Source organism: Barbatula barbatula (assembly GCF_947034865.1).
Source record: "Barbatula barbatula genome assembly, chromosome: 12".
Taxonomy (NCBI): domain Eukaryota; kingdom Metazoa; phylum Chordata; class Actinopteri; order Cypriniformes; family Nemacheilidae; genus Barbatula; species Barbatula barbatula.
Window position 1 is genome coordinate 3,397,080 of NC_136775.1, and position 17,332 is coordinate 3,414,411.

Consider the following 17,332-nt stretch of genomic DNA (forward strand, 5'->3'; position numbering starts at 1 on the left):
CGCGCGCACCTGCGGCCCCTACGCACTCTGCTGACCGGAAGAGGGAGGTTTCATGCCGTGCAAACAGCAGACAAACGGGAGAGAGAGAGTGAGGTGGGCAGCTGTACAGATCACTGGACAATAGTTTTATTTAACGGGAATAATAAAGGTTGCCGATTCTCGATCCGGGGAAAGCGAAATGTCAACGCGGATATTTGAAGGAAACGCCTGATTTTCTCCATCAAGTCTTTGTTTTTTTTAGTTAAGAGTTTATTCAAGAAGCTGCAATAAAGAGGTAAACTTAACATTTAATTTATCACAATTAGGCAAACAAAATAGAAAAATTAAGATTTTTTAATCCTGCATGACGTTTAATGTAAAATGTTATGATATGATGATGATAGTAACCGGTTGAATGTGGTTGTTCAGATGTCGATAGTCAGTAGCTAGTATGTCAAATAATTTAGTTTTATAGGCTACCTACGTATTTTATAATTTAATGTAAAATTAAAACAGTTTGTTATTTCTTGGACTTGCTTACTTTTTGTGAACATTAAAATATTCATTTTCGATTTCATTCATTTAAAACCTAAGTAATGGAAATGAATTTGAATTATATGAATACATGACTAACAACTGTTAACAGCTGTCAAGCATAGAAATAAATGTGACCTGGTAAATTTTTCACTCGCTCTGCCCTTTGGTTTATTTAACTTGTTTAACCCTGGTCCGTGACCGTTGCTGGATTCTTTTTAATGAACATCTGACTCTCCATCTTCAATTTTCAGGTCAGTGAAAAAGAAGGCAGAGCAAATTCAGCACAGTTTCAAAGAGGCATCGTTGGAAAACGGTTTTTCATCTACTCATCTTGGATTAAAATGAAGGAGAAGAAGATTGGTGAGTGCTCAGACAGACTGATATTGCTCTTCTTTTTTGACATCAGACGACTCTTGTTAAAGATTAACCAAGCTGGCTTGTGATATGATGTACTTCATTTGTTTTGGTCAAACTGTGTACGATGACAAGGCCAGAGGGTTTTAAACATGGTATGATGTGGAGTGCCCATAGAGCTGTTTAGGTCATATTTAGGTCATAGATGAGGGAGAAGCATTCAAAGTTAAATAATGTTGAATTAAACATACTATATACTGTATCCAGACTGGAAAGCAATTTGTGTTTTGATGTGAGCTTGATGTCATTTGCAGACCTTATACGTTTATTTATTACGTGAATATTGACTGTTTCATCGCGTTTTCGAACCAATTCTTGCAGTATCAGATTTTAGGGGTCAAGGTTTTAAGTGTTGTGCAGGGTGATAAAGCAATCGAGAAATTGTTCACATTTGTGTTAACTGTAGATCTTCGAACAACAGGTGTGTCAATAATCACTATGCAATTGTAGATGCATTGCCTGCAAATACAAAGCACATGATAGCGAATGCATTCCTGACAGCCGATACATTTCATTAGACACCAAGACCTGCTGGGAATGTTCCCTAGTTGTTACATTGTGAACATGCCAAACGGTTTTGTTTCTGTGTTGTGTGATACCGAGACTGACTTTTTGAATGACTTGAACATCTTTGTCTTGCATGTATCACAGTTTTGTTTCATTTTATGTGTATGTATTGAGAACCAGACGGGTATCGACATCTTAAAGAAATGAAAATCCTGTCATGAATTATTCACCCACCAGACGTGTAGAAATGTCTTTGTTCGGTTAAACACAAAGTAGAGATATTTTGGAATAATGTTAGCAACCAACAGTTCTGAAAAACAATCGACTGGCATTGTAGGAAAGATTTAAGTGGTAGTCAAAAGTGCCCCAGAACTGTTTGTTTTCCTACATTCCTCAAAATATCTTCTTTTGTGTTCAACAGAACCAAAAAAGACAAAAAATGGTTACTATCGCAGTCAATGGTGCTTCAGAACTGTCGGATGCTAACATTATTTCAAAATATCTCTCTTTGTGTGAACAAAGAAATGTTTACATGTCTGGAACAACTAGCGGGTGAGTAATTCATGAGAGAATTTTCATTTTCGGAAGTTACCTTTCAAGCAGAGAGAAATAGAGAGAGGGGGCAGTGTACCATGAAGTAATTTTCACTCTCCATCGCTCTCTCTCTTTCTCTCTCTCATACTCACCCCCACTCAAACAAAAGTACTACTTGTTCTATGGACGAATAGGTCACGGCAGGTGCTGTGGAGCTGCATACTGAGGCGGTGAGGAGGTGAAACCTTCAGGAATGACACATGAGAAGGCAGACAGAGAAAACATTACACAGTTTCAGTTTTTGTTCTGTTCTGTCTAAACACTAAAACTGAACAACAATATTGGTTGGATGAGTCAGGAGGAGGTTTGGTAAGGATGTTGCACTTTGGTGAAATGAAGACAACTGGATCCTACAGTACTTGCTCATTTAGTGCGTCTCGCTTGACAATGTTGATCTTCTTGCATAATAATTTATGGCAGACACACTCTGGGGTGGTATATTGGATATACTTTATTGCATGAAGGATCAAATATAGCAGCGCTGAGTTGTTTCAACCCATGATTGGGTCAAATAAACATTTATGTTTCTAATGGCAATGCATGCTGGGTAACATAATCTTGCAAAATTAATTCATGACTCCAATGCATTGCAGTTGATCTGTTTATCTGAATTAGTTTGATGATTGTCACCGTTGTTGAGGTTTGTATGATGACTGTCAATGTCTAAGTGTGCCAAGACAATTTTTTGTTTATTTTATCACAGTATCTTTGCATTTGTGAACCAGGACCTTTAAATCAGTCATAAAAGATCAACTTCCACATTATTTAGTGTCACTTCTCATCTTTATCAAAGCTTGATAGACATCACAGAAACTTGGCATTACTAATGCAGGAGTGTTCTTATTGAAACACTATTGTAAACGAAAAGCGATTTCATTTAACCAAAATCGGGGATCAAAAACTAAAGCAAACACTGATCACAATAATGGTGGTTGAAATATATATAAATTTTGATTTGAACAAAGCCATATATATAATTTGATTTGATTTTGTCAAAATTTTGATTTGTCGTAATTTTGTCCAAAGTTAAAGTATTTTTTTAAGTTGTTCAAAAGTAATTTCTATGGGTTGTTTTAAACCATTTGGTTTTGTCAATTTCTGACCCAACTAGAGTATGGGTTAAAACAACCCATGTTTTGTAGACTGCACGTGTCTCCAAAGCAACACTTGGCTATCCAACCAATTAATATTACATTAGTCATTACTTCAAAATAAACCCATCTGCTTTTCTCTGGCTGAGATCTTTCAACATCATATGTTGTGTATATGTACACTTCATGATCTGTGCGTACCTTGTGAATGCATCTTTACACTGCTAACCGTTATACAGTATGTGTTGAGCACTGCAATGGAAACACATGTCATGGGTTCGATTTACAAGTACATAAAATGCATTTAACTGCAAGTCATTTTGAATTTAAGCATCTGCCAAATGCGTTAATGTATAATTTTGTCCCAGGCCATCTGAATTCTATAGGTGGTCCTGCCTATAGGCACAAAGTTTGTGCAGTTTCTTGAGCATTTATTGGTGAACAGCGATCGGAGATCATTGCAGAATGTACGGATTCTGCTTCAATTGTGCCATTGCAGGTTTGAGTATTTTAGGTATTCTTTTTGCTCTCCCATGGACAACATAATTTATGTTGACGAGAAATGTAATATCAAATTTGAGAATGAGGAGACCCATAAATGACGATCGTATAATCACATGGTCTGGATATGTTTTTGACACTGGTCACCCGCATGATGACACCTCTGGAGTTTTGTCAAGGTACATGCTGACACTGGTTTGTGTGTAGAGAGAGAGCGAGAGAGAGTGAGAGAGAGAGATGATCATGACACTGACATTGTCGCAGTTTGCTTTAGCAGTAAGAAATTGAGGACTTTGGAGTATTGATCCCGTTCAGCGCTGTGTTCATTTCATCACTTCTGTCATGGTTTTATGTGTTTGCTCTTGGACGTTTATTTAAAGAGGTTCACAATATCTCACATTAATGTTTTAACTTTGCAAACTATAATAGTATTAGATTGGCCTGTCCTGTACTAAAGGTCTTATTGGTGTCTCTTTGACAGGAAGTCCAGGGATGACCATCCTCAGTCCGTGTCGAGTGGTCACTTCTGTGGCTATGATTGTGATCATACTGGGGGGTCTGGGAGCCGCCATCTGGGCCCTTGGTGAGACTTCGGCATCACCTTCAGAAAAGATCTGGCTTGTATTTTGACATGATTGTATATATTGCAGACTTGATAAATATTGTGTTCTCTGTTGTTTGACAGTCACATATCTTAGAACAACAGAAGATACAGGATTGTATGATGGTAAGTGTTGTTGTTTGAATGAATCTATTCTTAAATATAAATACACATTTTATGATGGTTATAGTTTTTGATTAAGTTAGTTTCTGAATATAATATACATTCAAGATTCAAGATCTGCATTTTCTTTTGTACAAGGGACAGTCTTATTTTGTTTACTCCTCACAAGAAAAATGGTCAAAAAGGAACAGTGTACTGATACAATAAAAGTAATGTAAAAATATAGTACAGTATATTCCCGTGCAAATATAAAAAATGCGAATGAATAACATCTGTGCAATGAATATAAAGAATGAACCCGAATGAACCTATATTATTCATAAAAATATCATATATAATATAAATCTTAAGTTAACATGTTAACAATTAATATAAATGCAGAAATATAAATCTGAAATACATAAATTTAGCTTTTAATGTTAATTATAATAGTGCTCATTATGTCCTGCAGTGCAGGTGAGCGCAGCAGATCAGAGGCTGAGAGTGTTTGACTCCACCCAGAGAAGATGGAAACACGTTTGCTCATCCAGCGCCAACCAGCTCATCGCCAACATCAGCTGTGAGGAAATGGGCTTCGTCAGGTAACCTGAGAAAAGGACCAGACCAGAATGATAGCCAACACCACATTTCCATATGTCAGAAAATGCTTTATCAAGGTCTTGATTTGAATTTCCCTTTTTATTCAGAGCAGTAAATTTCTCAGTAACATGTGCGCCCGAAAGCAGCGGAGATCAGGATTTTTTCTGCGTGAAAGAGACCGAGTTAACTTACGGGAAGAAGATAAAAACAGCGCTGTATCCTTGGTAAGGCGCATCTTTTTAAACAATGAATACTCTGTACCAAATACTCGATACTGTGGCAACACCGAACAGCATTGCAAAAACAATGTGCCTCATAGAGAATGCAATAATAAAGCAGATGAAAAAGCAAATAAACATTCAAACCCACGATGCACTGCGATAACATGTAGAATAGATGTACATTCAATATCAAAAAATATATGATAATGAATTCCGGTGTTAAAGGGAGATGGCACACTCTTTGTACGAATACGCTCGCTTGTTTTCTTTCACTCTTTAAAGTGGACTATATAGCATTAGTACGTCATTAATGTAGTATGTGTAATGTAGGGAATAGTGAATGAGGTTATAGGGAGTGACTTCAAAAACACGGCAAAATAAAAGTTTTCAGTTTACGTTCCAGACAGTGTTTATAGAAACGGGGTGTTCAATTTATTGCTGCCGAAATCACACCCCATCTTCCATATTGATGTGAAGTTATGGATTATTACCAGACCAAGATATTATACAATGCTAACTTTCTGTTTCAGTAAATGTGACAAAGGACAGATTCTAGAGGTGATTTGTCAGGGTGAGTTGATGACACTAAAGTTAATTTTCTAAAGTCATTAACCTTTGGATATTTCTTCAGGACAAACGGCTGATTTCTTCTCTCTCTGTAGACTGTGGTCATCGTATGCTGCCCGAGGAAAGGATCGTAGGCGGAGTTGATGCCCGTCAGGGTTCATGGCCGTGGCAGGTTAGCTTACAGTATGATGGGGTACATCAGTGTGGTGGATCCATCATTTCTGACCGCTGGATCGTCAGTGCTGCACACTGCTTTCCCGAGTGAGTCTTACCAACACTCTTGTGTTTTATATGCATTGCATGCTCATTTCATAAAATCAACCACTTCAACCAGCGTAAATCATTTTGATGGACTTTTAATCGGATGACAGAAAACAAGCTTACGGTATCTTTTGGCCCTGTACATGTCAGGAGGTATCGGCACGTGTCACACTGGCGGGTTCTTATGGGGACCATCTATAACACCCCGATCCGTAAGAACGTCGTGATCGCGGAGGTGAAAACAGTCGTGTACCACAGCAGCTACCTGCCCTTCGTTGATGCCAACATCGATGATAACAGTCGAGATATTGCAGTCCTGGCACTGACCAAACCTCTGCAGTTCACAGGTCAGTTTTCTACACAGAGATATAGAAAAAATATATTTTTAATTCTTCATTTAAGAAGAAAGATATTTGTGATGCATCATGTTCTCTTGCCATTCCAAACCTATATTTGACACGCTTCTGGGGAACACAAGAGAAGATTTGTTAAGAAAAAAACGTAGTGGTTTGTTTACATACAATGGAAGTAAATGGGTTGTTTGGGTACTTCTGTTGTGTTCTGCAGAAGAAAGAAAGTCATACGGGTTTAGAATATCACGAGGGTGATAAAAGAAAATCTTTTTATAAGAACTATTAGAATTAAATTGACTATTACATTTTTTGTTTTAAAACTTAAGTCCCTCAAATGGCTTCAGAATCATGTGCTGAAAACGTATTTACGTTTAATGAAGGTGGTCCTTTATTGTTAAATGAATCAATCTATGAACAAATAACCTTTAAGACATAATGTGCTGAACTGGCAGTAGTCTTATTGGAGACTTTGAGTGTTTTTTCATTGAAGCGGAGGTACGGGTGAACTTTTGAAACCTCCCTCTGGTCTCACGCTGCTAGTCTTGAGAACAAAGCTTCCCTTTTTCCATGGCTTCTTGACTGAAAACAAAGGACAATAGACAGGCAGAATTTTCAAGTAATACAAAGCTCTTCCTTACACACTGTTCTCTGTAACTTTTAACTAAAATATTATAGAGAATATGTTCAAAGTGATTTGGAAAATATTGTATTTATGTATCCACTGTGATTATTAGATGTAAGATTTAGCCAAAAAATGTTTCTATCTAGTGTCCGGTCAAGGCACTACATTTAGATTTAAATTAAGTATTTCTTGGCGGTATTGTGTATGCATAAACTTCTGTCTACCTTAAAAAAGTAGGGAATATGTAGGATGAATGGTTAAATTTCATATGTAATTCTTCTGTTCTGAATCGTGCATGTGGCATAGACCAAAGCATGCACAACGTGAAAGTTTGTAATAAAAATGTATAGAAGTTTTGGCTTATTTGTTGATGTCCCATCTGTTAGATTACATCCAACCAGTGTGTCTTCCTACCTACGGCCAGCGGCTGGTGGATGGACAGATGGGCACGGTAACCGGATGGGGTAATGTGGAGTATTATGGTTAGTAACAGCAGCAGGTTAATCTCTTTTTATTATGTGTATAATTTAGCTGAAACGGTGCACCAAACTGTTTATCTATTTTTACCTGAAACTCTAGACCCTCTGTCTGTCTGTCTCGCTCTGTCTTTGACCTTTGTGTCAGTGACCTCGGTTGTGTTCGAACTATATATACATAGCCAGTGTCTGATGATCACAGACCCTGATTTCATTTGATAAAATACACAAATAACCATAGGTATTTGTTAACTAGTGTGTTCCTATTTATTCTTATACTTAAAACCTCTAGTACAGTAACTATGTTCCTTTACTTCCTCTTGTAGGTACTCAAGCTAATGTCCTCCAGGAAGCTCATGTTCCCATCATCAGTGATGCTGTGTGCAACGGGCCGGATTACTATGACAACCAGATCACAACCACCATGTTCTGTGCTGGATATGAGAAGGGAGGAACCGACTCCTGCCAGGTATCCCAACTACTGCACTTTCTATGACCTCATCATCCAAACAGCAGTGGCATACTGGGGCCACTAGATGGTGACGTTCATACCCAAAACATGTTGCTGTGGAGATCATGACAGGATTCTGAAAGTAAAACCCTGCTCATTTTATTCAAAAAGAAAATATTTAGCGGAACTTGAACGTACAAGACAGCCTGAGAATAAGCTAAGAGGTTCCTATCCATTTACATATGTTTCTGGAGAAACCTCACGGTTTGTGTGCTTTAAACTTCACTTAAAATAAGTCAGAAATCATTAAGTAAATCATTAAGGTAACTGGCTGTTGCAGTACAATGGCAACATTGTGCGTAAAGAGCAAAAGATTTTAACAAGTCAGACTTTCCACCCTCACAATATTCTATAATCTGATTCTCCTCTAATTTAGTAAATGAAACATCAATTACTTTAATATATATTTAACTTGATTTATGGTTCTTCTTACCTTTGTTTTGTCCATTTTCAAATTCTCTTTGTTCAGTCTGCTTCAAATCAAGGCTGTGATGTGTTTCATCTCAAAGATGGATGCTTGTACACATTTTTATCTGTCCCTTTTACCTAGAAGAAGTGCACCAATGACAATGGAAACTATTTTTTTATATTTCCCTGAATAGGTTTGTAAAATGTCATAAAATCATTGATGTTATGTTGTGTCTCCTATGATGTCAGGGAGACAGTGGTGGTCCGTTCGTAGCAGCCGACATTCTTTCTAAGACCAGCCGCTATCGTCTGATGGGAGTGGTGAGTTGGGGCACAGGCTGTGCCATGGCCAAAAAGCCTGGCGTCTACACCCGCGTGTCTCGCTTCCTGCCCTGGATATCTACAGCCATGAGGGTGAGTAGCTTGATGACCTCTATATCTACACCATTCGCTCGTATCATAAAGCAAACTGTGTCACTTCCTCTCCATAGATGTACGAAAATTCACCAGGAGTGCACAAAATGGCCCGGGCCGTAACTCCATAGCCGTTTAAAATGGAAAATGTTCTTCATGAGACTGAAAAATTCCCAGTGGAGGTCAGATTTGCTGCTCTGATCAGCTCGAGATCAGACGTGTTGATCAGACCGAGCACAGATGTTCGGGGTTGATCGACCTGTTTTGAGGACAATCATAGAATATGTTCACAGTATCTGACTCAAAGAGACCAGAAACAATTTTTGATGCTGTACAGTTCTAATTACAATGAAAATGCGTAATTTTTCTTTTAAATTCGTCCTATAAAAATTGTCAGATGATCTCCAAGAAAGGAATTCAGATATGTAAATCTCAACTTAGCATAAAAGTTAAAAAAAAACTTCTACAGAAATATATAGAAAAAATGCTTAATGTTTTTGTAAAACATTGCAGGTCTGTACAGTCGACTCTAGATTTATTATTTCCTCTAAGTATGTATTAATTTAATATTGCAAGCCGTGTTGGGGTAATCTGTTACAAGTAACATTCATTATGTAATCAGATGATTCTTCTGTCATTACATTTTTTAAAGTGTGTGCTGGAGCAGATGTTAGTCAGGCACGGATATGGTAGGCCAGAGGTTTAAAATTTCTACAATGGAAATATTCTCATTATTTTGAAATCCATATCTTGCCCTATTTTGTCAAAGATCGCTTTATAAAATGTTTAACTGCGCTTATAGTTATTCACAAAATCCTACCATTGAGCGTTACCTATTTGACTTTTTATTATTCCAATAGAAATTCAATTTACTTTGTGATTTCATTTTAAATAAAACTGCAACCACATCTCCAAATGCTTTACCTTCAGGCCTACTCGCACAAATTTTTTATTTTACTTTTACATTTTAGTTGTACATGAGTGGATACAACCCTCAGAAAAGGTCAGAATTTAACTATAGGCTAAATAAGATTTTAAAAGAAAATGTGTATGTTATAAAAGCTACTTACAGCAAACACAGAGCTTCTCAATGGACAGTTTCATTGGACGCATGCGCCTGGCCCAAAGTTAACTTCCGGTCTGTGTTTGGTTATTACAATTTCTTATATATTTAATTTATAATAATATTTAATTGTATTAAAGGGATAGTTCACCCCAAAATGAAAATCCTGTCATTATTTACTGACCCTCAGATTGGTTCAAACCTGTATAAATGTATATGTTCTGCTGAACAGAGGAAGATATTTTGATGTTAGTGTAAGCTGGTAACTATGACGTTACATAAGAAAGGTTCATTAGGAATTTGGAATAAACAGAATCGCTAATATAGAATTTTGAAGCCTGTTAAGAAGTTTTCATCTCTGAATCTTACCAGTTAACATTTTTATTGTAAACAGTTGGCTTTGTTGTGTCTGCCGCCTTGCGTCTCACTACAGTCATCTCTGCGCTGGAATTTACGCATTTCTGTTACGCGCCCTCCTGCCGATTGGCTGAAGTTCGGTATTCTTCAGTCTGATTGGCTGACATTCTGCTTTGCCTCTGAAATTTGATTGGCTGGAGTTGCGTAAACTCTTATCTTTCTCATTTGATTGGTCAACTTTTTGACATTGACGAGCGCTTGCCGCTCGCACCGCTGCACAAAGTTACAAAAGCTCACAGAAATCACGAGAAAAGCTAGAAACAAGTCGATAGAAAATGATTACTTATATTATTTCTTTATATCCCAACAGTGGGCCGGCACACATTGACCAACATAGACTATTTGCCTAGTGTTAACATTAGCCATTAACCGTAATCTCTGCATCAGATAACAGTTTTCACATCACTTTTACAGTAATAACGCTGCCACTGTAATGATGACCGATTTGAAAAGCATGTCAAAAGATTGTTTTAATCCGAAACTTAAAAAACGTAAAATTTACTGGAGTGAAGGGCCGAGTTTAAAGCTGAATGCCGCCACCCAGCGAATTGAATGAATTCATATCGGAAATCCTAGATAGATTCGGGGCTTTTGAAAAAACATTTGGGGTTTGAGCCCCAAAAGCCTCCGCCCCTGAACCAATGTCCCATTTACAGCCATAGCAGGGAAGATAAACACAATGGGAGTCACTGAGGAGTAAGATGTGTGTGTTTAGCAGAACATGGACATGTATACAGGTACGAAACAATCTGAGAGCGCGCAAATTAAGTCAGTAATATTCATTTTTCGGGCGATTAATCACTTCAAATTAAAGCTACTCAACAGTTATTGATTCTTTTTAGAGGTCGGAAGTTAAGTTCGGGACACATAACGTGGATGTAGTTGCTGCTAAAACTGTCTATATGCCGAAAAATGTCTGCAAGGCCTCAAAGAGGCGTCAGTCATGTAAGATAAAAGCAATACTGTAATGCATTACTTTTAACAGTAACTTCCCCAACACTGATTGCAAGTGACCATTATAAGAAGGATTTATTTGATTTATGTTTAAAACTTATATACAATTTTTACATATCAGTGCCTTAAAAATAGAATAGAGTTTATTGAAAACGGCACAATCAATCCTTAATTTCACCTGAAATGCAGTATTTATCGCAAATGTGTTTACTAGTATTGTGACACAGGTTAAGTACGGCTACATAACTTTATATATGAAGGCAACACTTTTTATATAGGAGTTTTTATCTAAGACTTTCTCATGAATTTCTAGAGTAATACCGGTCTCTGTAAAATGTGCCATGGTTGTACTTATAAAAGTACAAAGATTTTTCAAACATACTACGGCCAAATCGATGCCAATGGGCATGGAGTACTGATCTACCTGAATAACAAACAGTAATGTAAAGACACAAACCAAAAGTATGGATGAACTCTCTGAGTAATGCTGTGGCGGTCAGTATTGTTGCTTATATTGTTGTAAATATATACAGCTTCTTTACTATGCAATGCACTGTTTAATTCAGTTTTATGTGTAATTTTATTTTAAGCTGCGACGATGTGATCCTCATTTTCTACCATTGCCTTTGAGACTTCTCTTGTAATTTAGTAGCTCTGAAGGCCTAACGTATAAACCGGATAAGAGAATAACTCGAGCGAGTCTATTTGTGTGTGTGCGTGCGTGTGCGTGCGTGTGTGTGTGTAAGTGAGAGAGAGAGAGCAAGAGAGATATATACACAGTACATCTTTGTTTTCTTTCAATGTTCATGAAACTAGTTAATATTGAATGTATGTACAATACTTTCACAAAAACAGTAATCTCCTGTTGGACTATAAAGAGATACTTAATTTTCAATAAAATATTGTAGTAAATGACATAGCTTTGTTGTCACTTATGCTTCAGTTTCATCTGAATTTATGACAAAGAACATAATGAGGATAATTTTCAACCTCACAAATGCGTATCTAAGGTTTCTTATGAGCTTGCGCTGTGTTCTAATACGAGTTGCCATTACTTATTCATGGAACCAACACTGGGTGGAAAAAGTGCGTTCCTTGACTGATGTAAATTTAAATGGCTGCTTTGGAAGTAAAATTCCTTGTACACAAATGGTAGTTTAGTAAATCCTGGAGCAAGGGAAACCATAAGGAAATCAGCACTAAGCACACAGGAACGTGTAAAAAGAGCATCGCGTCAAACGCTGGGGTATGTCCCAGCCCAACCCAAAAACATTCTCGGACGAGCTCGTTTTAAATTAGCATCCTCCATCATTTCCACTGTTGTGTCTACTGTGAAAGGGAAGAGCACTCGTCTTCTGGCGCTGCGAGAACGTTCAAGGGATTGGATCTATAGAAAGGGCTTCTTTGGGCCCTGGTCGGCAGGCACAGTACATTTTACTCTTTAACTGGTGAAATGGACAGGATGAAGGTTTCTAACACAGGACAAATGGTTACTCATCTGCTGTGGCTTCTGGTCGCGTTGCTGCAGTTTGCTTCGCTTGCGAAAGGTGTGTTTTCAATTTTTATTATGTGCTGACTACAAGAAAATATAAGAAATGACTATAATAGACATTTTCATGGTGTATAACTCCTTTTGACACAACAATATTAAAAGTGCCAATTCATTTAAACTGCAACCTTTTTAAAGGGATAAAACGTACATACACAAAAAATTCAGCATTCAATTTCAACATTCTAAATTTGTTGCTTTTTTAATGTCTATTTTTACTGACTTTAATTATAGCGTTTTTTTTCTTTAAGTTTCATTCTTCAGTTTGAAGTGTATATATTACTTACTTTTATGTATTAGTGTATAGTGGAGTTTAAAGGTGAATTTCCGCGTTTAGATGAGGTCATTGGAATAGTCAAAAGGTTGTCATTTCTTAGTCAAATGAGCACACACAACACAAACACTTGGTTAAAGCCTCTTTCCAATGTTGTGTCTCTTGTCCGTCTCTCTTATGTATAAATGCACATTAGGCCTGGGATACACGGTGAGCCCTCAAAATCTGACTTCGGAGACTGGGAAAAGTGTTTCGTCTCAATGTGGTGTGAGCGGAATGTCCAATTATGACAGAATCCAATTTTCCATCATCGGCCCTAAAGTCAATGCTACTCTGACTTGTCCTGGACAGAAAACAACATACTTACCATCACAGGTGAAGCACTTTGATATAAGTTATTGTGCTGACTTCATTACCAGTCAAACGTTTAGACACCTTCGAGTTTAATCACGTATGCCGCTGTTAGAATCTCGGAACCAAGCAAATCAAAACTTATTTTCATCTGAGCTTCTTCAGTTCAGACTAGTTTACACACTTTAGTTATTCTCTCATCCGGGTGCATCCTGCGATGTGTTTTGAACATTATTGGAATATCTGTTCCACAGTTAGTGTCAAAACTTTTGACTGCTAAAACATGCAACATACTTTACTCCAAGCAATAGCAAATCCTTTCACAGTGCCCTCTATGTGCCATTAAAACCCATCTCAAATCTTTTCCCCAGTCAATGAGGGCCCATTGTGAGACAAAAAGCAGCGGAGAATTAGCCGTTTGGGACATCGCCGGAACATCTGAAGATGACAACGGAACCGTGTTCTTGTGCCAGGTTTCCTATCTAGAGGACCGAATTGGATACCTTTTTGTATATGGTAGGTCGATGGCATTTGAGACTATGTCCCTGCTTAAAAGATAACAACAGAATTTCTCATATATTTTGGGAAATTTGTCATTAGGAACCATCAGCTGATCCAGTAGGATCTCTATTGCTTTGCATTTGCATTTGCAAATTTCATCACACCAATAGAACCCAAACATTACCAGAGACCCAACAGGGACCGGTTTCCATTAAAACCAGTACGATTCCCATAACAACCGTTACATTTCTAATCTCTATGTTTGGGTGTCTCTCACAGAGAATGCAGGTTACTATGGGAGGCTTATCGGATATGTGATCGGTGGGTTTTTGTCGGCTTTGATCACCATCCTAGTGGCGTACATCCTCTTGAAAAGATCAGAGAGAATACAGCAATGCTTTAGTAAGATTCCCATTCGTGTATTCATGCATTTATGTCGCATTTGTGATGTCAGATTTATTGATCTCATTTCAAAGAGCTACTAAAGGTTCTTCCTTGTGTTTTTAGGATCAGTGGGTGGCCTTCACGATGGGCAAACAGCCTAACCTACGCAACACTGAGGATTCTTCTTTAGTCGAATTATTAAGGATTTATTACTATAGCACACATTTCAAAATATGAACACTACAAAATATGTACGATATACAGCATATAAATATGTTGCGCCAAATTTGGACTATCTAGTTTGACTACTGTCTAGAAGAGTACGTTTCTGCGGTTTTTCAGTTGTCCAGCAGGGGGCGTCTTTAGTACTTTGTCAATGTCCATCATCCGGTAAATTGTGTTCCTGCATCAACATATTTTGGTCAGACCCGATGCCACATTTGTTGACCAACTCCTAAAACACAAAATCAGATGGATGTTGATCCAGGAACAAGTCCTGGTGAGACAAGCAACCTGTCAAATGTTTGTCTTATACACACAACTTTACCTGTTCATAATGTTTGTCTTATAAATACAAAGTTTAGGTGATTTAAATGCATTTGGTTCAGTGTATGATCAAGTACTTTTTTAGTTGTAACTATATATCTAGTTAGTTATTTTTCATTTTAAATGTATTTAATTTGGACCGAGCACAACTTTCATAGATGTACATTTATTTATTATATACACATGTATAAAAACACCTGCAAGGCGGTTTAAGGGTCAAAACTACAACACAAACTGGGCCTTTTGGGTTGTACTTCAACCCTTTAAGTTGTACAGATCAATAGTAGACTGGTCAATGTTGACACAGGTGTTAAGCTTCACTGACTTTCTATTTTAGTGAGTTTTGTGCTATAGCCGCCAAAATGACCATCTGTTAAAAAAGGATACTAGTCCATTAGCATTAGCAAGTTTAGTGTCTAGAGTTTATTTTTGAAATAACATTAAACCTGGATTGGAAACTTTGTCTATTTGCATGTTTGCTTCAGCTGTTGCAAACACACAAAAGGTCACATTACAACATGACTCAACCATTACGTTATGTTAAGCTCAAAACTCAGATTTTAAATTCAGATCTATTTACTATAAATTCACTTTGTATATTGGGCATATGCTTAACCCAAAATAAAAAAATTGTTATGGACACTTTGTTTGTTTTGTAGCTTTTATTCCACATTAAAAAATGAAAATGTTAACTTATTTATTTGCCTTTTTTAAAGCAAATGATCATGAGAGAAATTTGGATAAGCTTTCCATTAAAGCACTATGGTAAAAGAGAGGCCCTATATGTTGTTAATAGTTTGTAGAGGGTTAGTGGTATATTTCCAACACATCCACACCCCAACTGTTTTTAGAAAACAATCATGGAGAAAAGGTAACACACTACAATATAATGTTAACACATTTTCTTAAGAAATGTTAATGTCAATAAAGGTCGTCTCTTTGCTAAACAATATTTTGTATCAGAATACAAGACTAGAATTGGATCTGTTCTGTAAGATGAAGAATCAGCCTGAAACACCCTTGTGATCTGTCATTTTATGGAAAATGAATCTAACCAAAGGTTATGGCATTTTAACATTAGTAAACAGTGGTTATGTTATTTTCATTAGTTTTATTGTTTTTTTCCACAAATTTGACAAAATTTTGTTAAACATTAGGAAACTAAATAGCACATCATCCTTTGCATAAGAATTAGCATTTTTCCAGGAGACTCCCGATAGATAGAACAGAGCTTCAGTTTAATAGGTTGTTAAAAGTTGCTTATGTGACGGTAGCTTGCTTTCATACCTCAGTACACAAAGATGAAAACGGAATCTTACCGGAGACTGCACCCAATCCATGTGTTTGCTGGACAAACCCTATGGTGCAGCTCCTCCCCGAGGCCTGTGTGCTGTTAAATACTGCGGTTTGAAGTCCCTTTCCCTCTGTAATAGAGCAGTAGGGAGGGTTTCTGTGTAATGAATGTATGATTAAGATGAGCGTTTATGATGACAGTGTGGCAGGAGGACAACATATAGGATCTCTCTCACTATATATAAAACTCCCCAAATGTCCAATGATGTTGTATGTTCTTGCAAGCAACATGAACATATAAAAACTGAATGTAGATAATGTATGTATATAATAATAATGCATATTCTGAAAACTTTAAAAAAAAGATCTGCTATTTGTTTTAAAGATTTTCCACGTAAAACGTTTTTTCTGTAATTTTATGTTGCAAAAAATAATAATACCCTTTTATTATAAGTTGTTTCTGTTTATTTCTGGCACCCAAGAACTGCCCAAGAAGCCACACGAATGACAGGTAAGACATGACTTTGCCATGTCATATAAGTGTCATGATTTTTTTTTTCTGTACATTTATAGGATATAAGGATAAATATTAAATAGTTTTCCCCCTTTTTCTTGTAAATGTGTTGTCCTGTTCTGTAATTTTAGTTCTAAAATAAACTGTTAAAAAAAGAAAACTACAGGGGCTGGGGCGCCAGAAATAATCTGTTAAAGACCCTGTAAAATTACATTCCCCTGTCTTTCTTGTAAATCTGCGTTATTTTTCTGTAATTTAGCAGTTTTTGAGCATATGAACAAAATAAAAACTCTGCTGAAAACAGTAAAAATCAGCTCAGAATTTACGTTGATAATCTGTAAAAAAAATAATGAACTGGTCAGTTTTTTCTTGAGTTACTGGACATTTACTAGATTTACTAAAGAGATTAGAGTTGCAGACATATTTTAAATTTCTAAACCACAGAGACAGACAATCCCATTTTCTGATTTCTGTATAAAATTTGCATTACGTTTTGAGGCTAGTGTAAAGTTAAGGAAGTGCAAATCCTCCATTTTTTTAAATAGATCTCCATCCCCCATACATGTATTCCCTTGACTCATTCCCCCTGAATCCCTTCCATTTGCGGCCCTGTTAGCACCTAACCACCATAAACAGACTGCACTACCGGGGTATTTGTGCTTTTTTTTTAAAACATGAACTTGAGGCCTACAGCATCTATACATTTGTACAAATCTGGAAATATACA

General features: G+C 36.9%; 2 protein-coding genes across 2 annotated transcripts; both read left to right on the forward strand.

Annotated features, from left to right (window-relative positions):
- Positions 1–54: 54 nt before the first annotated feature.
- On the forward strand, positions 55–9,832 carry hpn (hepsin). Its single transcript, XM_079469800.1, has 13 exons — positions 55–274; positions 768–876; positions 4,105–4,206; positions 4,309–4,350; positions 4,799–4,928; positions 5,034–5,150; positions 5,678–5,718; positions 5,810–5,975; positions 6,126–6,322; positions 7,337–7,432; positions 7,753–7,895; positions 8,595–8,759; positions 8,837–9,832. The coding sequence occupies exons 2-13, from the start codon at positions 858–860 to the stop codon at positions 8,888–8,890; spliced, it is 1,272 nt and encodes a 423-aa protein (XP_079325926.1). The 5' UTR covers positions 55–274; positions 768–857; the 3' UTR covers positions 8,891–9,832.
- Positions 9,833–12,379: 2,547 nt separating this feature from the next.
- LOC306901754 (uncharacterized protein) lies at positions 12,380–15,493 on the forward strand. Its single transcript, XM_079469801.1, has 5 exons — positions 12,380–12,740; positions 13,213–13,391; positions 13,739–13,883; positions 14,148–14,270; positions 14,376–15,493. The coding sequence occupies exons 1-5, from the start codon at positions 12,647–12,649 to the stop codon at positions 14,411–14,413; spliced, it is 579 nt and encodes a 192-aa protein (XP_079325927.1). The 5' UTR covers positions 12,380–12,646; the 3' UTR covers positions 14,414–15,493.
- Positions 15,494–17,332: the final 1,839 nt, after the last annotated feature.